Here is a 25588-nt window from a genome sequence, read left to right as displayed (position 1 = left end):
TTGAGTTCTATTGAAAAAGAGTAACTGCAAAAACATAAACTGCACAGCCTGAATTTGTGAGTTCATTCATATCAGACAGTATGGCGTTTGCTACCTGTTCTTGCAGGGAAGCTGCCAGCAACTTCCTGACAGCACTGGGTCTGCAAAGGAAGAGCAGTAGTCGACAGCTCTCACACCAGGTCATGTCTGGCAACATCTGGGCAGCCCTGAGGATAGCCCTCTCCAACATGGACCAGCCAGAACTCTTCCAGGCTGCTAACATAGGGGACCTGGATTTACTCATGAGAGCCTTCAATCTGGACATGTGAACTATAGGAAACCCTTTAGACTGCATACAAGCCAAGAACCCAAAGTCCTTCAAAGGGAGTGACCCGTAACCCATTTTACAAGTCTTTTTCTTTTCGCAGAGCACCTTTACATTCCCGAGAACTGTGAGCACTTGGTGAGAGACTACTTTAGACAGATTTGCACTGCAGCCTAAGATTTCTGAAGAGCACAATGCCTGGCAAAGATTGTAAAAGTATGCCTTAGAGAAAAGAAATAGGGATCGCCAATCCAGTGGCGTGAGAACATGTATTGAAATAATGGTGAATGTGGTGTAACGAAATTCAAAGGGGTTGCAGTCTTGAGTCTCACATAAGGTAAAACAGTTGGTAGACATTTGTATTGTAAGACAGATCAAAGCAATAGTTTGAATTTGCTTAAGAAATAACTGAAACTTCAACTCTCAAATCTCATTTTTATCCAACAGTAACAGCTTTTAAATTACAACAGACTAAATAATTATCTGTAATCCATTGGTTATAATTCATTGGGGATATTTTCACTGAACACTCAATGCACTATATTTATATCCAGAAACCCATAGAGGCTGTCTTCTTCATGGCTGCATTGCTAGTTAAACAAAACGAAAACTTTCCTGCTCTTTGCTGTAACCTGCAGGCCAGACTATAAAGCCATTAAAATGCATGTTAAACATTTAGTTAGTTCAGACTTTATGAGAAAGATGACAGATGGAAGCCATTACCTCTTATTATCTTGCCTCTTGAAATAGCTCATTTATTGTCATCCTGTAATCCTCAAACCAATATCAAGGTTCTCTGGACACCTTTACTGAATGCCATAGTAATTTTTTAAGGTGCATAAAAGATGCAGGCAACTGTCCTCCTCCACAGTTCCACATGCCACAAAGTTATAAACCTGCATTAACATGTACCACAACTTTGCTGCGGTTTTTTACTTACAAAAAATGTTGCACTGTTCCATTACTGTGTTCTAATGCTCATGCGATTGCTCCAGAAACCAATATTTATTGGTTTAATATTTAATATTTATGACTCTGTAGTTTTACTTAATATGGCCCTAAAATAGTTGTACGTTGCATGCCTGAGGCAAATGTCAGTGAGTGACAAAATCTCTGTTGGGTTCTTTTTATATTATTATTTTTCCATTCAGCTCTGTGTGTCTTAGTTATGTAAGGTTCTCTGAGAGCACTGTAAAACGCTCTCAGGACAAGCCTGTGCTTTCTAGCTGACTGCTTACTACTGTAAATTATATTATGGCTGTATTGGTAGAGCCTGAGGAGAGCCTCCCCTTTTTAGAACTTTGTACATTCTCAGGTGAGCTGATATAGATGACCTTTACTCTAGAACACCACCTGATTTAAGAGGACCGCATGCTGAATGCACTTATTTTTGAATGCAGTAGCTTTATTTATATGCATGAAATTGTCATGCCTCTTTTACTCTAACCTTCATTTCTACGATATACATATAATCGTAACAATTTTGCATTTCAGAGCATATTGATCTTTATGTAATTGCACTTATCTAAACTAAATTAATATATAGCAATTAGTTTTGCAATGCAACAATTAATCTAGAGAGAATATTCTTTATTGTATACTTATTGATACTAAACTCACCAAAGACCAGATTTACTGAAGCCTGTAGTGCACACAAAACTTAAATTCCAGCAAACCAAGTGCACAATCAATAGTTCGTCCTGAATCAATCTTTACTCTCATGCTACTGGAAATACACAGTACATGCTAATACACGGGCTTCGGTAACTTTGGTGCAGTATATTTAAACATAGCAAAATATAATATCCAGTAAACATATATGAAAGTTTTCTTTTCAAATAAAATTTAAAAAACCCTTGTAATTTTGTGTGCTTATGGTTTTTAATCATTCCACTTGTTTTACATTGTTTTATAGCTCAATGTAAGTTAGATTTCCTCTCAATGCAATAACTTCTAACCCCTTCAGAGGCATTCTGTCAACAAGACACAAGATTCCACAAATAATAAATGTAGCTTCTTTGTGTACTGCACGTGAAAGTAATTACAAAATATGAAAAAATGACAGAAATGAACAATTATGTGGTTTATTGAATAATTCAAACATGAATCAGGTGTACGACTGGACAGTCCTTGACTGTGAACACACCCACATTTACCTTAATAATGGTTTGTCCGAAGTATTATTTGGATAGGAAGAGCCATTAAAAAATTTAGACAAGCTGTGTAAATCATTATAATGTCTGTATGAGTCGGCACACTTTTTTGCAAAAGGAACAAATAAAAATCTTGCATCATTTGACATTCAGTACCTAGAAAAACATGACAAAATGGATAAATCATGAAAGATCAACTATACATTTAAAAACACAAAATGACTAGTTTCTGAGTTTTAGTGCAGAGAACGTCAAGGCATGTTATAGAAGGCGGTAGGTGCATCACCCTTCACAAAGGGAAATGGACAGACGAGGGGGAAACACAGAGCTGACGAGCTTGTGACGCGACATCCTTCAGCTCTCAAGCCATCTTTGAGTGAGCGGACAGAGAGGAAGAGAAAGAAAGAAAAGATTTTTTTATTTTAAAAATTTTTTTTTTAATGTTGTTTAGTTTAAATTATGTGCTAAAGTCTTTACGTATTAATAGTACAAATCCTTCATTACTAAAGTATTTAAAGCCAGTATTGTAGTTGATTAACTGGAGTCTGTATCTTATTCTATGCTTTAATAAAAAACATGGGGAAGTGACCAGAAAAAGTGGCACAAAACAGCAAATTGATGAGAGATTTGGTATTACTGAGCACCATAAACAGTACATTCAATGTGCACAGCCCTGTAGTACCTGTAGACTGACATGTGAGTTTTGTAGAAGACACCTGCATATGATGACAGAAATACAGATCCACTTACCACTACATATTGCTTAGTTACTGGTTACAAAACAGTTTGGTAATGCCTTTGTAATAAGAAAGGGTCAAATGAGATAGGGGAAAAGCTATAGTGACTGTCCAGTCAGACAAACTTGAAGAGGTCATGAGAGTATAGCACTTTACTATTGCTCAACAAAATCGTTGGCATGTTTACCTATCGAATAACGCTGACCAAGATTAAACTCTACATGACTCAATTACCTTTGTGCTAATGCTTTTCAAGATAAAATATAAATCTGTCTCAATTATTCAAAATATCAAGAATATGTCAGGACTGTTCCAGCTCATTATTTCAACCCTACAATGAAACAAAGTAGACGTTTCCATATTTGACATTTCTTCTATGACTATCATATTAGTCATTTGTGATTTGGGTACCATCATTACACTCCTTTTTTCCATGAAGTTCCCCCAAGTTCGTAGGAACCTCAGTACCTTGACTGGTTTTGTTTCTTTGTGCATACCTTAAAAGTACATAGTAAGGTGTTCCAGTGCTCATCCCAAAAATTAAAGGATATAGAATGAACTGCATTTACAGCAGTTTTCTGGTTTGGCAGTAGCAATACTTCCATTTCCAGGCACATATTTGCATTTTCAAAATAAATTTTAAAATGTACCTCTTGAAAAATACTGGCACAGTAACTCAATGCATTACAAGAGAAAAAAAAAATTTGTGAATATATATATTATTAGGACAATAATATGCATACTACAAAATTGCACACATCTCTCTGTACCTTTGTTACAGAACATACATTACTTTTAACAAATCAACAGTAAACAGATAAACAAGCACGCAGGCCGAACAAACACATTTCACTGCCCTTTTCGACCATGCCGGTAGTGGGTGAGCCTTTGAGCTGGGGGTTGAGAGGGTCTCTCTCCTGCCTCAGCACTCTAGCAGCCAGCTGTGTCTTCCTCCTCCAAGTCTGATAGGCTGTGCTGCTGTAAAGTTGGAATGTCCAGCTCTAACAGCTGGACAGGCGTCGATAAAAATACATGTAGCCCAAGTCTTTTGGGGGTCTTTCTGACAAACATACTTTATGATCGTTGTAAATCACCCATCTATGGCAGAGGCAGAGAACATACAAGATGGTTGGACCAGTTGATTTTGCACACATCGTCTGAGAGCAACAACATTCAGTTTCTAACTAAGCTTCTAATCATTTGAATTCAAACATAAATCATATGTAACAAACTGTAAAAGAGAAAAAAACAAAAACAAACTTACCTTCCTTCTTTTTTGATATGACATACATAATGACCAGACATTGTAGATGTTCCCATGTGGCTTATGAAGGCAAATAGTTCATATCCTACAGTTAAAAAAAATGGGGTTAAAAAGCATGGCCTCTAGAGAAGCAGGTGCACTCAGCAGCACATGCAGACATCACAATGCCCTTTTCCATGCAGAGAGGATTTCTGCTCCTAGTGTTGCTCTGTGTATGCAGCAGGGTTGATGTGAAGGCCTTGTCTGTCTGTCTGTCTCGCTGTGTGTGTGTGTGTGTGTGTGTGCGCGCTAGGGCGGGGACTCACGTCCAGGGCCATCTCGGACACGGGGGCTGGACAGGCCCTGGTCTGGGGACAGCATGGAGTCACTGTGTGTATTGGTGTTGGAGAAACTAGTGTCTTTGGGCTCACTGTCAATCATGTCAGATATGCCCGCACTCTCCTCCTCACTCTCTGGGTGAGTGAAGATCCAGTCCAGTGCCCGTTCCAAGTTATTATTCTATAATCAGAAAAAAAAGATGGCCAGGTGTTCCAATTTTTGAATTACACATAAAAGTCACTCTTTACAATGTTCTAATATATTCTAAGCATTTAAATTCTAATATCCTTTCTTAGCATGGGCAAGACAACAAATCAGTCAAAAATCCTTTGTCTCTCAACAGTACAAGCCATAAATATCCTCTGGCAACAACCCTGAACAGGCCACAACTACATTCATTTGGAGTCCTCCGAAAAGCCTTGTTCAGACATGGGCCTTAGTGTGAGAAAGGCTCATGATTCACAGCAGATGCGACTGTTTCCTGGCGTCTTCTCATTTTCTGGCCCAACATGGGCTGTCTAGGTCACACCTCCTCCTAGGTGTTTATTGACCTGCCCTGTGGAGGCCCTGCTATGGCACACACCCCACTCTGTCCCCACCCCACCATGGCTCACCTTGTTAAAGGAAACAAAAACAAGATCAAACCAGATCATGTAGTTTCAAGACAAAAGCCAATACCAGAATGCTTTTGTTTCTGAAGTGAGAGGTGGAACACACAAACTCGCAGGTCACTTTGCACATAAATAAAGTGCTCTTAAAAGAAGATTACAAATGGCATCATGAAATTCATTCCAATATTCTTACTTGTATGCTATTTAGAAAAATGCACAATGCACCTTTTCATTTATATCAACATCTGCATCACAATAAGTGCATAGTTTCAAGTGAACAGGCTGTAATTTAAAATATTGTTTGGAATTTAGCAAGGTCTAATAGATGCCCAACACCAACTTTATCTATTATTGTACATGTGATGTTTTTCATTAATTCCATATCATCAATTCAGAGCAAAAGTAAGAAACAAAATGTAATTTCTAATATGATATTTTCTAGTATAATAAGCTTACACTGATCCAAGGGGTGAATAGCATATTCAAATAATACGAAGAAGCTAAATAAATACAACACAGTTGTAAAGTAGGAATCGTGAACTACAAAATAACAAAAAAATATGCAGTGCATCAACAGTACAAGAGGTTGAGTCAAGTAGTTTAAAAACAGGAATGCCTAATACTTGCCCAGTGTGTATCTACCAGCAGCACTAATGACTTGTCTGGACGTGTTATGGTCTGTGTAATATGAGAACACGAGGGCCTAATTTAAGACTATTTAAAGAAACTTCACTGGTGCCAGAATCAAAATGACCTTACGCATTTAGGCATAATATATATGCCCTTAGATGAAGAATACAACAATTTAGTTTTATCTATGTAATAGTTTATATTAATTTAAAAGAGAGGCATTATATAGGCCAGTGGTAGCTCAGTGGTTAAGGTACTTGACTTGTAAAGGGAACACTGCCAAGTTGCCACTGTTGGGCCCCTGAGCAAGGCTCTTAACCCTCGATTGCTCAAGTTGTACTCATAATTGTAAGTCGCTTTGGATAAACATGTCAGCTAAATGCCATAAATGTATATAACCCTCAATCAAAATTATAAAGACTAAATCACAAATGTCCTAACTCATCAAAATTCTTCAGAAAATATTTTTCAGCCCAACACAGTCCCCTGTATAGAATACAGGAGGGAGGCTGGCCAGCAGGCAGTGCACTCACCATGGCTTTCAGGGCACGGATGCTGTGGTGTCTGGGGAAGCCCATGGAGGTGAGGATGGCGACGCTCTCCTCTGGGGGCTGATTGTCCAGAGGACTGGCAGTGGCCAGGCTGGAACTGGGCAGATCGGGCTCCATGTATGCCGGAATTGCAAGAGGTTCAGCGAAGTCTGCAGAAAACGCAACCGGTTAAGCAAAAGCCATCTGTCAACAGGCACAGTCCATCTGTGTACAGTGAAGATTGCTGTTGCATATAGAAACTCTGGACTATGCTGCTGTGTAGTGCAGGCTGTAGTCTGGAACCTCAGGCAATATGCTCCTCATGTATCATACACGTTTATATAAACAAGGAGTGGGGGATCAAGACGTCCTGGGGAACTGTACAACTGTAAACAAACCGATGGGTATACACAATTAACACACACTGCATGATCTGACTACAACCTTGGAGCATTAGATTCATTACAAGGGGACTGGCAGTATTATACCCCTGTGTTAAACTGACACCAGATGAGTCACACATAGAAAGAGCTCTACAACCTGAGATAAATATGTGACAGAAGCTGAGAGCTCCAGACTTAGAGGCCCAGCTGTCAGAGTGAGGCAGATGTGAGCCAGACGGGTGGGGGTGGGGTGGGGTGGGGTCTAACGGGGTCATATTTTCCGCAGACTCTGCTCTCATGCTTGTTCTGGCCTTGTCTGGATCTCGGAAGGTTGCTTATCTGGGGCGGGAAAACGTGAGCCGCGGGTGGACATGGCTCAGCACACAGGTGACATGGAAGTGTGAGGATTACACCACACACAGGGCTCTCGCTGACAGGGCTGGGAGTGGTGATAAAAAACAGATGCCCGCTTCCTCTGGGGCCAAGCTCAGAACGTACACAGAAAGTGAATGCACTCGCACAAAATTTACGTTGTCAGTAACATGCAAGAAGAATATTTTAAATAGGTTTTGTCTAATAAAAAGTACTTTTTTTTAAATAGTGATGCTTAAGTAAACAAACTATAATTCCTTTTCATTTAAGCCCTAGTAAAGTTGCTGTGTGCCAGTGGTTGTTATATAAATTGAATTGAATTGATCAGGAGTATGCAAGGTGAAGAGCTCCTCTCTTCCTTGATTATATTTAAACATTACTCTAGCAAAATTTGCCACAAAGCCCCCACAAGGTGTCACTTGGGACTGCCTTTTTATTGACTTTATTAACACTCTCACAATTAACATGTGGTAAACACTGTATTACACTGCCTACCAATTACAACCCAGCCCCAAGTGACACTTTATGTGGTTCTAGAAACGAACATGCTCACAATAACACTTCTGCCCTCCCAACCCAAAGACAGCCGTATCAATTGCACAGGTCCCTGCAACAGAATGCAACTCAACCACTTCTGAAACAGCACCTTTGAGATGGTTTTGTAATTCAGGCATCCTAAGTAATCTAGGGCATATAAAGCAAAACACAAATTGGAAGTCCACTGGTTTTCTATAGAGGCAAAACCAGCCAATCACCTTGCAAATTAATTAGGCTTGTTTATGTCTTTCCTTACTAATAACTCTGGCACATTATATATACGGCACACATGAGAGACATCTGTAAGAGGGGAGCTGTCGAACAGCACGCAGAAGTACTACCTGGCTCCTCCATGTGAGCGATGATCCAATTAAAGGCCATTTCAGCTCCCATGTTCCCGGTGTAGTACACTGCCTTTCGGCACGCCTCCAGGGGAAAGCCCATCTCCGCCAACTGCATCACGGAGGATTCGTCTATTTCTGGAGCTGAGAAACAAAAGAAAGATTGCCTTACAGCCTACATGGAAGCAGCCATGTTTATTCTCTCTTTGGGCCTCATTAAAGGTAAAGTACTACTCATGGAAGATTTATTTCTTAAGTAGTGCATCTGGGCATGCAAACTAACAACACACAACTATTTCAAGTAACGTAAGCATTCAACATTTCTGGAAGATAAATAAATAAAAACATGTATCTATTTCTTGAGTAGTGGAATGTGTGAGTTCGCAAAAAATAAATAAACTTTATTTAAAAAAAAAAAAAAAAAAAAAAGACACTTACATTCCAAAGAATTATTCATCGAGCTGTCTGGAAATAAAGGAGAGATCCTTTATGAAACACCATACATTCATCCAGTGATAAAACATTGAACTGAAATGATCTAAATGCACTAAAAAGAGCACAGTCAGAAACACAGCACTGCATATAGGCCTCGCAAGAGGCCTTTGAATTTGGTGCAGTCCAGTATAGGTCTATTTCAATCATGTACACACACACACACACACACACACACACACACACACACATATATATAAATATAAATATAAATGTGTGCGTGGTTTTTGTTTTTTTTAAACACACCCACATATATACAAACACACACAATTTTGAATACATCAGCTGAGCAAGCACAGTGCTTCTGAATTACTAGCAGGAGGAGCCAGTTTATTTATGAAAAAGTAGATGTTTCAATCATAACATTCATTCCATGGGGTTCTAAAGTTCAAAGAGTGTAGCTGAGTTCTTTTTCTTTGAGTTTCCTAATTTCATTGCTGTCATAGCAACAACTGGCAACACAAACAGATGTGTCATTAATGCAGTGCCTATTAGTATTAATACCATGCCACTAGTATTAATACCTTGCAACTGGAAAAGACAAATCCTTAATTCTGATGGTCCAAAAGTGTTCAACAAACAGATCAGCAAGCCTTCTGTTGGTTTCTTCGATTTAAAGCTGATTACATCTCTTACAAGTAACACAGTAGACAACTCCCGCCGTGATGCTTGAGGAGGAATGGGGGATGACAATTGATCCTTATGTGCTAGTTCCTTCAGTGGCTGTGTTAATAATTTTAGATGTACCACATCTAGAGCGGTTGCAGGCTACAGTACCACAGCCATTATTTGAGTGATCATTTCTCTCACTCTTGACGAGCATGTCTTTGATGCTTTTGTCTCGTCTGTAGATTAGTGGAGGGTCCTTAAAAAGGGAAGTGGTTTCTGCATCGTCCTGGAGGATTCTGAAGTGCTTAAGTATAATTTTAGCTACTGTTTTGTTTGTAGGATTTTATATATTCACTCATTGTGTGTGTGTGTGTGTGTGTGTGTGTGTGTGTGTGTGTGTGTGTGTGTGTGTGTGTTTTAATATTCTTTATGTAAAGCACTTTGAAATAACCTTTCAGTATGAAATATAGTCTACAAGTTGCATAAAATATGCTTAAATGTTACCTCTTGTGTCCTCAGGAATGACAATAGGAGGCATGAGGTCAGGCAGTTCTTCTTCTCCTGCTTGTAGCCCAATGGATCGGAACCGATTCAAGTCCAAAAAATCAGGCACATCTACAGAAACATCTGTGCAGACAATATACCAGAACAAATATGACGTAAACTACTTTGTACAGAATTTAACATGCTAATGTGCACAAGCGAGCAAAGTAAGCTATAGAGCCACAGTGCCCTCTGCAGGACAGAAGTGTAATTGCCGCTACAAAGCATAGGCTAAGCGATTAAGTTTTGCAAACTGATAGTCTTTTAAGCAGGTTGTATTGCTCAAGTAGCTTAGCTACATGTGATTGGTCTGAACTGCACAAGAGAATATGCGATGGGCAGACACAGATGCCAACCATTATGCAACAAAACATGAGGCAATAAAAACACTACTCCGCTTAAGTCAGATGGCTTAGGACACAAAAATATAACTATAGGTAAAAATAATAAAACAAAATAAAAATAATTTTTGCAGAAAATAAAGACCCTGGCAGAATTAAACCAAATACTGTATCCTTATGAACTTTTACAAGCATAAAAAACAAATGGTTTTACACACCTAACTTCTTTGGAACCCAGTCCAGTCCAAATGTGAATTTTTTGAGCTGCAGGACCATATAGTCAGGGAAGGATGCAAATCGTGAAGTCCTAAAAACAAACAAACAAAAAAGTAATAAAATAGTTAGATAAGGCAATAGGCTTAAATATCATTAACCCCAATTAAGGCATTAAGTTGGAAAATGTCTGATAAATTATAAAAAAGATTCCCCAACTTGCTACAACTCAACTCAAGTTTTATATATTGGAAAACTGAACTGATGCTTGCATTAACATCTTTAAGTTCAAAAACAAAGGGATGAAGTCACTTCACTCTGAGTAGCCATCAGTGTTAGCAGCTTTTTCCAGATCAACATTCACTTAACAACTTTTTTCACAAGGATGGAGTAATGTTCAGATTTTAACATTCTGCAGACTTGTTTAACAAAGCTAATTTTACACTAACATGTATGGCATTTAACTAAAATGAAGGTGATCCGTTACATGTACTAATCCTTAAAAAGACTGAGCATTATCAGAGCACTGTCCTCTGAGCTCAGTCTTCTAGACTGGAAGAGCTTTATACCAGAACCTTGCTTACTTCACTCCAGCCGATTTGGCCTGCAGTGCGGGGCTCCAGAACTCCGGAACATTCTCTGGTTCTGCGAACGCCTGCAGACAAGCAGTGAAGGGGACATGGGCCCTCACTGGCTCTGGGGGAGCTCGCATGTTCTCCTCTGCATCCTTCCTCTTAATCTCGTATGCAATCATCTCCTCTGCAATAACCATAAATATGACTAAGGCCCTAACAGCCACCTCACACAGCAGACAGCATTTGACTCAAGATCAGAGTAAGCACCGACACTTTCAGAAAGGTACCACACAAAAATCTGTGCGCCACAAGGTTGGAGGGATAAGATAGAAGATGCATCGTTTGTATCAATTTCGCACACATGCTATTCTCCACAATGAAAAGAAGTGACGTGGAATGCAGTACCTCTGTTGGTGGCAGCCTCCACAGGTACAGGAAGCTGCATGAGGTAGTCCACTCTCTGAGAGTAGCGCACCTTCTGTGATTGACAACACTGGATACGCTCCTCTATGATGAAACGAAACACATCGCTGGGGTTCTCTGATCCAGTACTGTTCCTCTGGAGAAAGTTATGCAAGTTAATTTATAGTACAGATGAGCTCTAGTGAAAATTCCTACTACTAATCTACTAATCATTTATTTTGTATACGCACCCACCCACACAATTATGTACACCTGTTTAACTGCTTGTTAATGCAAATATCTTATCAGCTAATGACATGGCAGCAATTCAATGCATTTAGGCATGTAAACCAGGTCAAGACAACCTGCTGAAGTTCAAACTGAGCATCAGAATGGAAAAGAAAGCCATTTAAGTGACTTTGAACATGATGTGGTTGTTGGTGCTATTTGGGCTAATCTAAGTATTTTGAAAACTGCTGATTTACCTGGATTTTCATGCACAGACATCTCTAGTGTTTTGTCAAAAAGAAAATATCCAGTGAGGTCAGAGGAGAATGGCCAGGCTGTTTCGAGCTGATATAAAGTCAGTAGTAACTCAAATAACCATTTGTTGCAACCGCTTCTCTGAATGCACCTGTTGAAGCAGATGGCCTACAGCAGCAGCAGACCACACCAGGTGGTCTATACCTCTCAGCTAAGGACAGGCAACTGAGACTACAATTTGCACATGCTCACCAAAAATGGACATTAGAAGATTGGAAAAATGTTGCCCGGTCTGATGAGTCTCAATCTCTGCTGCTACATTGGATGGTAGGGTCAGATTTTGGCGTAAACAACATAAAAGTATAATTCAGTCTGGTGGTAGTCATGCAATGGTGTGGGGGATATTTTCTTGGCAGACTTTGGGTCCATTAATACCAACTGAGCATCGTTCATTGTTTACAGCCTACCTTAACTTAGCATTGTGAAATTTGGACTGTAGATGGGCCTGGACATGTGAAATGTACTGCAGCAAGAAAAGAATTTTATTTCTCTGTTTATTTATTTATTTTTTAATTTTGCAAAGTTTACCTGAGGGGTTCAATAATCATTGACCCTCTAACCACCAAAATTCTGTTTGGTTCCCTCAAGTATTAAGAAGTAATTGAGGTATTAAGAACAATGAGCTTCACATGCTTGGATTAATTATCTGTTTTTTCCCACCTTTTCTGACTATAAAAGCCCCTCCCCAAACAAGTGAACAGCACTCATACATGGTCAACATGGGAAAGACTAAGGAACATTCCAAGGCCATCAGAGACAAAATTGTGGAGGGTCACAAGGCTGGCAAGGGGTACAAAACCCTTTCCAAGGAGTTGGGCCTACCTGTCTCCACCGTTGGGAGCATCATCCAGAAGTGGAAGGCTTATGGAACTACTGTTAACCTTCCACAGCCTGGACAGCCTTTAAAAAAGTTTCCTCTCGTGCTGAGGGCAGGCTTGTCCGAACGGTCAAGGCTGACCCAAGGACAACAAGGAGGGAGCTCCGGGAAGATCTCATGGCGGTGGGGACATTGGTCTCAATAAATACCATAAGTAATATACTCCAACGCAATGGTCTCCATTCCAGGTGAGCCCATAAGGTACCTTTACTTTCAAAGCATCATGTCAAGGCCCATCTAAAGTTTGCTCATGATCACTTGGAGGACTCTGAGTCAGACTGGTTCAAGGTTCTCTGGTCTGATGAGACCAAGATCAAGGTCTTTGGTGCCGACCCCAACCAGGGCGTTTCGCGAGAGGATGGCATTGCATACGATCCCAAGAATACCATCCCTACAGTCAAGCATGGTGGTGGCAACATCATGCTGTGGGCCTGCTTCTCAGCCAAGGGCCCCGGCCATCTGGTCCGCATCCATAGGAAGATGGATAGCACAGCCTACCGGGAGATTTTGGCCAAAAACCTCCACTCCTCCATCATGGATCTTAAGATGGGTCATCATTTCATCTTCCAACAGGACAACGACCCCAAGCACACAGCCAAAAAAACCAAGGCCTGGTTTAAGAGGGAAAAGATCAAGATGTTGCAGTGGCCTAGTCAGTCTCCTGACCTTAACCCAATTGAAAACTTGTGGAAGGAGCTCAAGATCAAAGTGCACAAGAGATGCCCAAAGAAACTAAACAACTTGGAGAAGATCTGCAAGGAGGAGTGGGCCAAGATTAGTCCAGAGGCCTGTGCCGGCCTGATCAGGTCTTATAAAAAATGAATAATAGCTCTAATTGCAAACAAGGGTTATTCCACAAAATATTAAACCTAGGGGTTGAATAATAATTGACCCTAATTTTTATGTTTAAAATATATTATAATTTAATTGAGCAATATTTTTGTTTGTAATATTTAGGCATCTATTAATATTAATTAATTAATTAATATTAATAAATGCTACTCTAAATTATTTACAAAACTTGTTGAATTTGCAAAATCTGCATATATATAAATGCTATATTTATATATATATATAAATAAATGCTATATATATATATATATATATATATATATATATATATATATATATATATATATATATATATATATATATATATATATATATATAAAAACACTTTGCTTGCACAGCTGATGAAGGACCTCTGCCTGAAATGTTGTTTCTCTGGAAACTTTGTGTACTTTACTATGATTTTAAATATCTATATAGCCAATGAATATATCCAGATCAAAAGTTCACCAAGGACATCTTGAAAGGAGACAAGTTGCAGCAGTCTCTATTCTAAGGCTTTACAGAAATATACCACTTATATTTTGGCCCCAACAGAACTGCAACAGCACAGCTAGTTGGCCATAGCAGGGAGCTGAGCAGTGTAAGGACAACGTACTGTCCACGATTCCACAAATAAACCAGGCCACTCTGCTCAGCGCTGAACCTTCTCTGAAAACTCGGCTCTGTCTTGACCTTGTCAGGAATTTTTTTTCCCCAAAGAGCAAATGCAGCCAAACACACTATGCAGACATGAACTGCTCTTTAATTAAAATATATTGTACTGAGTTAAATATAAAACGTGTATTGCTGTAAGAATATTTACAACAAATATTTGTTGATGTTTCTTGGAAAAGTTTTAGAGACAATCATTCTGAGCATAGGTCATTTAGGGAAGGTAAATAGGAAGCTCTGTGTGACTTGTGTTAACTGATAGGGGGTTCTAATTTTAACTTGGTTGAGAAAGTCGCTTCTGGGCACAAGTGCACGTCTGGCAGCACTGGGATATGGAAGTGCCTTCTGAAACCATAGCCAAGTGACAGAAGTCCAAGAGTTTTCATGTGACAGAAGAAGGTTTAGATGAACCTTGGAAACTACAACTCCAGTGTTTCAGCTTACAAAAACTGTAATAACAGTAACATTTTACATTTTAGCTTTAATTAAAAGGAAACACAATAGGGAAAGAAGATACCTCTACCATGTTGATAAAATGCAGGAAAAATTCTTGGACGTCCTGCTGTCTGTTGGAGGAGAATTCTGGGTGGCCTTTGCTGACCAGAGCCTTGAACATCCTCGGAGAAATTGCTTTGTGCTGCTGCTACAAAAGAAACAGGTGGTTAGCCATTAGGAGTTAGCTACAGAACAGCTGTTAGCTACAGAACAGCTGTTAATAATAATAATAGAATTTTTTTCCCCAGAATTTTTTAATCAATCTGTTATATATATATATATATATATATATATATATATATATATATATATATATATATATATATATATATATATATATATATATATATATATTCCACAGAACTGTACGTACTTAATAGAATTTTCTACACTGTTAAAAAATGTGATGAACAATGGATGTTAAGTCTAAAAAATACACAGAGAAACATGTGGAACCAATTTAACACCAACACAACAAATATAACATTGCAATCTGTACACTGGTATGATTAGTCATTTGTGATTTAACATCTTGAACATTTCAGATGTTATAAAAGACTCAAGATGCCATAAAGCTTGTTCATTTATCATGACTATTCCATTTACAGCATCAGTAAACTTCATAAGCATTGTGTTTATTGTTAATCTGACACGGGAGTGTGATCTTACATGTCCTGTGAATGCATAGTACTTGGGATAATTGTATTATATGTATGTTATAATATATATTATATGTATGTTATACTCTGCCTGGCCAAAAAAAGGTCACACACTAATATTTTGTTGGATCGCCTTTAGCTTTGATTATGGCACGCATTCGCTGTGGCATCATTTCCACAAGCTTCCGCAATGTCACAACATTTATTTCTGTCCAGAGTTGCATTAATTTTTCCCCCCAAGATCTTGTATTGATGATGAGATTTGGATGACTGTGCAAAATCTTCTCCAGCGCTGCCCAAAGATTCTCAATGGGGTTTAGGTCTGGACTCTGTGGTGGCCAATTCATGTGTGAAAATGATGTCTCATGCTCCCTGAACTACTCTTTCACAATTTGAGCCCAATTAATCCTGGCATTGTCATCTTGGAATATGCCCCTGCCATCAGGGAAGAAAAATCCATTGATGAAATAACCTGGTCGTTCAGTATATTCAGATAGTCAGCTGACCCCATTCTTTGGACACATAACGTTGCTGAACCTAGACCTGACTAACTGATCATATCACTGCCCCCACAAGCTTGTACAGTAGGCAAGAAGTATGATGGGTGCATCACTCTCTTCTTACCCTGATGTGCCCATCACTCTGGAACATGGTAAATCTAGACTCATCAGACCACATGGCCTTCTTCCATTGCTCCAGAGTCCAATCTTTATGCTCCCTAGCAAACTGAAGCCGTTTTTGACGGTTAGCCTCACTGACAAGTGGTTTTCTTAAGACTACACAGCTGTTTAGTCCCAGTCCCTTGAGATCCCTTTGTATTGTGCATGTGGAAATGCTCTTACGTTCACTATTAAACATATCCCTGAATTCTACTTTGGTTTTTCTACGATTTGATTTTACCACACGTTTAAGTGATCGCCGATCGTGACCATTCAAAAATTTTTCCCACCACATTCCTTCCTCGAAGATGACGTTTCTCCACTGTCCTTCCACTTTTTAATAAATGCGTTAGACAGTTCAGTTTTAGTAGATTCAGCAATCTCCTTAGATGTTTTCTCTGCGTGACACATGCCAATAATTTGACCCTTCTGAAACAAATTAACATCTTTTCGACGACCACAGGATGTGTCTTTCGACATGGTTGTTTAACAACTAAGAAGCCACTCACTGCATCAGTTAGGGTTAATAACTTGTGGCCAGCTGAAACATAATCATCCATGCAGTAATTATCAAATGGGAGGCTGTTACCTATTTGCTTAGTTAAATCCAGGTGGTGAGGTTTTTTTTGGCCAGGCAGTGCATGTTAGTGTATGTTAGGTTAATTGGGGTAAAGCTACAGAATCACACTGTAGCCTTCACCTCTAGGTAGGTCTCATTAAGTTTTCAGCTACATTCTATCTGATGCCCTATGTGTAAGCCAAATATTAAGCAAGACAGACCAAGTCAAATACCTTGTATTCTTCTTTCATCACCTGTTCAATGAGTTCTGATTTGATTGGAGGTTTGGAATACAGGCCTGAAAGAAGTCCATGACCCAGTTTTGCCCTAGTGGATATAGACACAAACAAAGCACTCAACATACCATGTCAATTAGCTGTTCTGTACAGAAGAGCAACAGTCATTTATCCACAGGCCAGAACTATAAATGCTGTAACGTTTTTGCTTACATCTGTGTACTGAAGTCTTGGGTAGGATCAAGCGGTGAATAGTCAAATATTCTCTGTAGATTCCCCACATACCTAGAAAAAATTTTTAAAAAATATCTCTCAGCAATCACTGTTAAAGTATGAGACTATTCTACATTCCTAAAGAAAAAGTATTATACATTAGCCAAAGACATTTAACACTGCCTCTTAATTAACATTATGAAAAACACTAAATATCAAACATATATTGTACTTGTTCCTAATGCTTAAGTACACAAGCAGAATCAGACAGGATGAGTTCACACAGAGACAGACAGAAGAGGAGCAGTGTAAGATTCTGAGCACTTACGCTCTCTGGAATTCTGCAATGCTGAAGACGACTTGCATAGTGGTGCTGAGGTAGCAGCTGTTTCCCAGGTTTCTGATGCCTGTAAACCCTGATCCATAGACTGCCTTCAGCTTTAGACCTGACTCCTGGATGACCTCCCACTCACTGGCTCGGGTCTGCACATGGTTGTCCGTGTGGTTGCCGTTCTCGGTCTGCGGGACATGGCCATTCGGTCACTTCGATTCGATATGGAAAAGTAGCGCACATCACACAGGAGTGGGCACTTGACTGAAACGAAAGGCCAAACTAAGAATCAACGCACCCTGTGCATCTTCAGCATGTCTATTCCAAAGTGTGACAAGTGTTCTGCTATGTAGGGGTCAAGTACTGCCTCTTCTTCATCAAAGGAATAAACATCTGTAAAAGATGTTTAAAAGCAAAGAAGCTTTAAATGTCCCTATTATTGACAATGTAAGCCCCCAACAAGCCAAATCCACTGCTAGATCTCATATGAATTACTTATATAATATAATTACTTTTGCAGCTTTCACTCACCTTTACAAGAATGTGAACTACAATTCTGAATAATAATAACTCATTTTACACCTTGCACCTAACATTTGGTCTGAGGCACTGACCTGCTCCATCTGGGGTGATGGTGTCCAGTTTGACAGCCAGAGGGAAGTTGGTTTCTCTGTAGTGTTCAAGGGCATGTCCGTTCCCTCCACTTCCATCAAAGAACCATTTCCCACAGAGGACAGTGCCATCCATCAGGTTCAGCCATAGGTTCTCTCTCATTTCACACTTGGCACACTTCCAGCCACTACATGCACAGGGCAAACGCAATGAAGACATTTATAAATGGGAGAAGTCTCATATCTCAGGAAAGGATTGGCTTCTCTCTGTATAGGATGTTATTTTGCCTCAGGTCCTGTCCAAAAATCCTAACAATGGGCAAAATCTATCCCAGATATGGATCTTTTTGGATTGGGGGATTTCCCGATACTTAAGCACTGAACATTAGCTATGCCGACAGCAAGCTAGCGTATCAGCTTAACGGGGGGTTTCTGAACCTAGCCAACTGCAAACATCGGAGTGCCAGCTAAAGTTCATCTGATACTGGACCCCCATGTGACTAACCTGGGGGGAATTCGAACCCCACTGTCATGTTGTCTGAGACTTCTAGCATGTTTGGACACCTGAAGCTCATCCTCCCAGGAATCCGCCTCTTGCTTTTTGTATGCAGATCCAGCGTTAAGTACAGCATCGCAAGCAATAGTCACCTGAATAGGACAGAAACCCACTTGTAAATATTACCAACACCACACAGGAGCTTATAAGTCTGCCAGTGATGTACAGACATAGTCATCTATCAAGCAATGAAGCCATGCCTGAATTCTTAACAGCCAAGTTAAACTACAAAAGTAAGCACACCATGCTGTTAATGAACAACCCAGTCTATGAAGTACTATTCTGTTTCATGCACATAGTCATAGAACCTCTTCACACCTCATATCAACATGCAAACAGTATGTGCATATAGCCTTCTGATTGAGGTGAAAAACACAATCTGCCCAGCATTAGTGCATCCAGTGGGAAATGTGATCAGTGACCACAGCTCAAGAACTGAAGATAAGTAATGCATACTTGAAAATAACTAAAGTAGGCCTGTCTGCATAATGTGAGGGAACAATGAAAGCTCATCAGCGGCAAGCGTTTTGAATCTACAGGTGCAGCTGCAAACATTCTATTGGTCACCAGAATGTCGCATGTACAAAGAATTCTCGTTTTCATTCCCGTCTTTCAAACTACTTATCCCAAATGTTGCCATGCGCCAAAGGTTACTGAACATGTCACTTCTATTTAAAGGGATTTAGAAAGACCATCTCTATAATTACCATCTACCATTTATAAATAAACTCAACAACAACCAAAAATAGAGAAAAGATAATGCAAAAAATCTGATACTTGTGCCTGCATAGGTGTCAACCTCTAGAGACAATAACTCTTATATTCACAGCTTCCAAACCATATAAATCAACTGAACACTCATTCTAGCATTCAAAATCTTTAGCAGCAACAACAAATTTATCCAGTTTTGCTTCTTTACACTGAAACATTGCTTATGTTCACTGCTCAGACATATTACTTCATACAAAATCAGAAAATGAACTGCTAAAACGTCAGCACTGAAACAGCCTTCCTCACAAACACCTGGCTTACACTTTGTGTGTGGAGACGTTTATTTAGTCTATGTACAGTGTACACACAATAACATCAGTGTGTCCTAATATGTCCCAGCACCAAACCCACAGTCACACAGAAAGGAGGAAAGAAACCAGAGGGCAGTCGAATTATATATAATAAATGTCTAAAGTTTATGATGAAACTCTACTAAGCTTGAGTTCCCATATCCTGGCCTTATGCTTCCTTATACCTCCAAAACTGTCAAAAATATCTACAAAAATGACTGCAAGGTAACCGGTGTGACTGAGTGGTTGTGTAACCTGTTTTGACCCAAAGCTCTAAAGTCACTTTACCTTAACTGAAGTGAAAAGATTTTCTCTTGCTACCATACGATGTTCTTTTAATCCAGCAGTCATGATGAAATTTCAGACTGATTATCAAATGTCTGAAGGCCAGTGGTAAACCGTCAGCCCTTTCTGAGAACAATTATCTCTTTATTCCTACATGTGGTTGTCACCTGATCCAGATTAAAGAAGCTAAGTATGAATGACAAAACAGCAATGGAAAATTGCCTGAAAAATCTCCCCAACTTCAGTCAAGACGCTGATACTAGAGAGCTTTGGGCTGGAGTGGAGGTCAGTGTTTATAATCTCACATCAGGCCTTTGGCATGCAGGGCATACATGGAGCATGCGCACACACTCTCACTAACCAGTGCAGGCAACTCCTCAATATTTGGTAAAGGGATCTCATAGTGGTCTGGGAATATGACAAGCTTGGCTTCATCTTCATACTCATAATCATCGCCGTTAAAATCACGGTTAAGTTCTAAATCTTAAAAGGAAAATATGAGAGATGATCAGACAGATATATGACAGTGTAATTGCCTTGGGGCATATCCATAGTCTTGTACGGGACTTTGTAAAAAGCTCCAACTAGGAATATCAATATCAAAATTACACACAGAATTAGAAAGAATGACTTTTAAAAGATTTGGTGAATTCACCTTAATACCAAACCCAATGTATTTTAAAGCTTTAGATTTAGATCTGAAAAGCAGACCACATAATTCTGACCTCCATGTCAAAACTTACACATGCTACACTTAACAGTAAAAGCATAAAAAGCATGTCAAGTTGCTCAGCTATCCCTGATCATCATGAGCTCGAAAGCGGCGGTGACGTCCTTCACTGCTCACCTTCCCAGACTGCTGATGACGCATGCCAGCACTGAACTGGGACTTGGCTATGACTAAATTGAGACAAAGTCTGCCCTGTTTAGATTGAGTTTAGTTTGCGGGTCTCTCTCTGAGCTACAAGAGGATTAGGTGATTAGGTCACCATGCTGGTTTAAAGATGCCCCACCAACAAACCACTTCCTGCAGCCCATGCCCACAGAGACATGGCAGGGGACAGTAAAGATGTTGTATGCTGTTATATTCCCATGAATATGTAGGGTTATACAACTGAAACAGGTCACAGAGCACTGTATGCGAAAGAAACAATTTTATTTTATTTTTTTTTTTTTAAAAGAAAGAAAAATCAATGCAGTCAAAATGTACCCAAGCTGTGTGAGGTCTGCCCTTGTTTATCACTTAAACCACCATTACAATAAAGCCCACCTTATCCCCACAGCCTACGTCAGCCCTCCAATGGCAGAAGTGCATCAGCCATAAGGGTTGATAGGGCATAGCAGCTGATGGGAGGGAAGTGACATGGCCAAGGGCCCAGTGTAAACCAACCCTCCTCACTGGTGGATCAGGCCAGAGGGCACATGTGGCACTTTAGATTTAGAACAGTTACTAACTGCATATACAAATAAATGAACTAAATTTAGTCCAAACCAGGAAGGACTGAAGTAATTCAGCACGGGGGGGGGGGGGGGGGGGGGGGGGGGGGGTTTACATATCGAGAAACACAAAATGGTGGGTTTGTCCCCATAATTTAGCTATGAACTATGACTCTCTTCTTCAGTAGTCTTACCTAAAAATACTTTTCCGTTCCGTCTCCTTGGCATGGCACCTCCTGCAGCACCTGTGGCTTTCTGTGGCAAACAGCAACATTATTTATGAAAACCACACAGCACACGCAGTTATCGAAGAACTGCTCTCCTAGATGTCTGTCAACCGCAGAAACATAAGAGCAAAAACTATGCAAAATGTTAGCAAATCCATCATGGTACTAATAATTTCATGAATGCAAAGCTTGCTGTTTGGAATGCAGGAGGAGAAATGTAAGCAAAGGTGAAGGTTGATCGAGGTATATTAGTTATTAAATGTTCCCATTAAAATGCAGGCAAAACGCTGACACACTTGCCGATCGAGCAGACACAGGAAATACAGGAATACAGCTAGCAGTTTCTGAATAGATCATGGATATAATGCCACTGACCAGCACCTTCTCTGCCCCCATGTGGTCAAGCAGTGCAAAGAAAAAAAAAGGGGGGGGTTTTGGAAGTGGCAATAAATGTAAATGAAAACCATTTACATTTATTCATTCACATTCGTTCACGGCATTTAGCTGACATTTATTGCTACTTGCCAAAACCTTTTTTTTTTGTCTTTGATTTTTTTTTTTACATTTTCGTTGAAATTTTCCATTGTAAATTGTAAGAATAATTAGATAACAATAGCACTAATCAATTTGGGCCACCTTAAAGACTTTCAAATCATTGCTACCACAATAAGATAATGACACACAGCAGAATCTTAGCATCTTTTCTTTAGCACTGTATTGTACCATAGGTTATGATATGGTTTAGCAGTATCTAGCATACATCTCAATAGTTGTTGGATGGATCAATTTTCTGACAGACAATGTGTGCAATCAAGCCACATCCTTTTATTTACCACCTAATTATGCATAGCACTTAAAAATGCAGGCGCTTACTCTCTCATATGGACTGACTTCGTCTCTGACAGTATCACTGGTTAATAATGCCCTGTAGTAATCAACAGCAGGATATCTAGGAACTTGGTGGAGGCAATTTGTGAAATAAAATTTAATATAACTCTGTTGGGTTTTACACTTTACACTTTATAAGGCAATTATTGCCAACAGGTACTTGTGCCAAAGCATCATGCTGCCTTCCACTGATTGTATGTCTGTTGACACAAACTCATACACTACATAAAAAGCACACCACATCGCCTCCATGAACATGTCATTAACCTGAAAACCCCATGTTCCTGTTGACAGTAATTATTTTTATTAGACACCAGTAACTTTAGCTGAATTTGAAATCTCTATTGATAACTTACAAAGTGATGGGCAGAGGCTCATGGCTCACAGGGCTCATGCCCTTAAATAATAGTCCGTCATCTTGTTATTGTGTATAAGCCCAAACACATTAAGTACATCACTGTACTGATTTTAACTGGAACTAACAACTAAAAGTTGTTAACAAATATAGTAAGAATGACTACTGACATGCTAAAATCATTTCTATTTTTGTTTGTTTGTTTTTTGTGTGTCAGCCACCATGTTTTGTCCTTTTCCTTATTTGATCAGTTAGTCACAGGGATGGTGTGATCAGGAAGATGTGTTTTTTTTCAGCTGGACACTGTCAACATAGTGCCATTTGTTCTGATCTCTTTCTTAAAAATTCATGTATAGGTGTTTAAAAATGTTTGAAATGCCAAAAGCAGTTAATTATTTCACATCTCCTTACCTCTTTCACGTGACGTTTTAAGTGCATGTATACACTCTGTCCAGTTTTACGGTAATGTCTCTCCACATGCTCTCTTCCAAAGCCCAGGAATGTGTTCATACACACATACATCCCACCTTCAGATTCCTCATGGGTGAAAAAGACACAAACACATACATGACTGCAAGACAACGGTAATCATATATTATCTGCATTATTGTACAGAGAAGCAAGATAAATACCATAACAATCATATTTGAAAGCTTGGAACAAACACATTAGTCATCTCCCTATGAATCAATAATTAACATTATAACATTAAAGTTTCAAATAAGAGAGAAACAAAACGCTAATAAGGAAATGTAAAATTTACACACGTCTAAACTACACTTATCTACAGATTTTTATATATCAATCTTCTACACTGCAATCATTTCATTTTGTAGGCTGCTTTTGGGCTACAATGTGAAATTACTGCAGTCAGTTCATGATCCATCTGTGTGCCCTTAAAGATAAAAAGCAACAAAACTGAAGAACATTTAAAATAAATAAAAATGTAAATAACCCCGAGTACACATAAACTATTTACTAACTGTGTGGCTGCAACTTCTTTTAATATCCATGTGCCTTTGTCATAAGAACACACATGTAGATTGTTGATTGTTTTATAACTTAAAAAAATAGATGTATTTAGCTATTGCTCACATATTGTTCACTCACAGACATACACCTTGGGTATAGACTAGTTTTTCAAAACAAGACAAAATATGCAATCAGTGTAGGAATGCCAGTTCGCGAATAGGAGGGTCCATACTCTCGGAAAAACCTCTCAATAGATCGTGGTGACACACGAGCTTTAACAGCGAGGGGGTTAAAAATAGTCTGCCATGACGAACTCCAAACAGCTGAGTCACCTTTAAAATTGCTAAGGGGTAGACCTATAGCATTAAATCAACATATTCCAAAAGTTGTAAAGAAACTGCATTTTACTTAGTTTTCCAGCTGACGATAACACATCACTGTGGCTAGGATCACATCACTGTGGCTGACCGACAAGCCTCGATTACCTGAAATCTTTTTATAGTTAGGTCACAGGCAATATTGTCATATTAGCAGTCTGTTTTTGATAACTTTGTCATCTTCCAGCACGAACATGCTCTCAGTTAGGCGCACTGAGATTTGGTGAGAGACTGAGCCAAGTTGTTACATTAGGAATTAAATATCCCTGTCGCTAGCGGAATTAGTGGTAAGGCAGATTGCAACTCAAACTGGGCAGCTTTCCGGGCTGGTTTTTTTATGTGTGTGTGTCGCCGTCTGATTTATGGTCAACCTCATCGCCTTGAACAAAGGACAGCGTTCCTAGGATGTAAACATCAGTATTTTTATTTAATTATTTCCGTAAGCTGTCGCACAAGTTCAGGCGTATGGTGGTCTTGGAGTCCCTAGATCCGACCATAAAACCACGCAGCCTCTCACGTGTCAAGGAAAGCTACGCTATGCCAAAGCGTCTGAACATCCATGCATCGAAATATTTGACATATTACTCACTGGAGAATCGTAGGAAAACGCGCATTCACTCTTGTAAACCCTGTCTCCGGATCTCGGAACTCTTATGGTTGGCATGTACGGGACCAAGAGCTCTCCCAGATCTGTAGCCATCTTTGCATTCCTGCTGCCCGCACCACTATACTGCGAGTGTCACAGGAGCAGACTGTCAATGAGAAGAAGAGAGGATAGTATTTTTAAATCATCCAGACCCTGGGATCACTGGGTTATGACGACGAAAACACAGAGGGGCGGGGTGAGGGACGACGACGACGGGTTTGTTTGAGAAAGGAGCCAATATTTATGTCACTATTCCCTTAAACACCTATTGGTGGAAATTCGCGTTTCTGAAAATACATTTAGGCCTGTGGGCTTTTCTATTGGTTACTGTACCAAGCGTATGAGCGCTTTAAGCGTATGAGTATATACGACTTATTATGTAATGCTAATGTTCGAGTATGTATTTAAATATACGTTGCTATTTATTTGTTTGATTTGTTGTGAAGATGATTTGTTGTTAAATCTCGGATGATATTCATATCGCATTTACTAAACACATTCTGCATCTTGCATCATACTGGCGTGGTGTAATTGTCACTGACATCTACTTAACTTCTCGGGTTAGTTTTCCATGACAAAAAGATAAAACTGTACACAAATAAACAAGATATACCACCTACAAATCAAGTAACAAGTGCATCCTTTGTGTTCTTATTCTTTCTATAATGAATCATAGGTCTGTAGCAGAATATTATTTTTTAGAATGATTTTTTGCAAAACATTAAATTTTGTATTCTGTATGA

At 39.4% G+C, this 25588-nt stretch overlaps 2 protein-coding genes across 8 annotated transcripts in view; one reads left to right on the top strand and one right to left on the bottom strand.

The window, feature by feature from the left end:
* Positions 1-3142, top strand: part of pex5la (peroxisomal biogenesis factor 5-like a) — a 60062-nt gene extending 56920 nt beyond the window's left edge. For all 4 annotated transcript variants that reach the window (XM_027013537.2, XM_027013535.2, XM_027013536.2 and 1 more), the window contains exon 14: positions 107-3142. In XM_027013537.2, the coding sequence (XP_026869338.1) occupies positions 107-308 (202 nt within the window). In that variant the 3' untranslated portion in view covers positions 309-3142. The remainder of the gene's footprint in view (positions 1-106) is intronic.
* usp13 (ubiquitin specific peptidase 13) lies at positions 2375-24985 on the bottom strand. Of its 4 annotated transcripts, none has more exons than XM_027013532.2 (21): positions 24789-24985; positions 23262-23387; positions 21575-21635; positions 20305-20426; positions 18547-18689; positions 18045-18229; positions 17729-17823; positions 17428-17618; positions 17100-17171; positions 16884-16977; positions 14796-14918; positions 11359-11512; positions 10963-11137; positions 10384-10472; positions 9786-9908; positions 8619-8645; positions 8181-8324; positions 6551-6717; positions 4764-4956; positions 4459-4543; positions 2375-4292 (listed from the first exon to the last, which is right to left on the bottom strand). In XM_027013532.2, exons 1-21 carry the CDS (start codon positions 24897-24899, stop codon positions 4196-4198), a joined length of 2577 nt encoding a protein of 858 aa, XP_026869333.2. In that variant the 5' UTR covers positions 24900-24985; the 3' UTR covers positions 2375-4195. The 4 variants fall into 4 exon arrangements, with proteins under 4 accessions (XP_026869333.2, XP_026869332.2, XP_035379914.1 ...); XM_027013531.2 differs by having other exon boundaries at positions 14796-14921; positions 24789-24984; XM_035524021.1 differs by lacking the exon at positions 8619-8645.
* Positions 24986-25588: the final 603 nt, after the last annotated feature.

This window comes from Electrophorus electricus, chromosome 3 (genome assembly GCF_013358815.1).
Source record: "Electrophorus electricus isolate fEleEle1 chromosome 3, fEleEle1.pri, whole genome shotgun sequence".
NCBI lineage: Eukaryota > Metazoa > Chordata > Actinopteri > Gymnotiformes > Gymnotidae > Electrophorus > Electrophorus electricus.
Note: the sequence above shows the minus strand (reverse complement) of the source record. Positions and strands in the feature narration are given on the sequence as shown.

Bases quoted from the DNA above. Each gene is read 5' to 3' on its own strand.
- usp13 (XM_027013531.2), bottom strand. From the start codon at position 24,899: ATGGCTACAGATCTGGGAGAGCTCTTGGTCCCGTACATGCCAACCATA. The intron at 9,909-10,383 runs GTGTGTAAAACC...TTGTCTGCACAG, and splicing joins CTGGGTTCCAAAGAAGTTAG to ATGTTTCTGTAGATGTGCCT. The intron at 8,646-9,785 runs GTAACATTTAAG...CTTTATTTCCAG, and splicing joins CATTCCTGAGGACACAAGAG to ACAGCTCGATGAATAATTCT.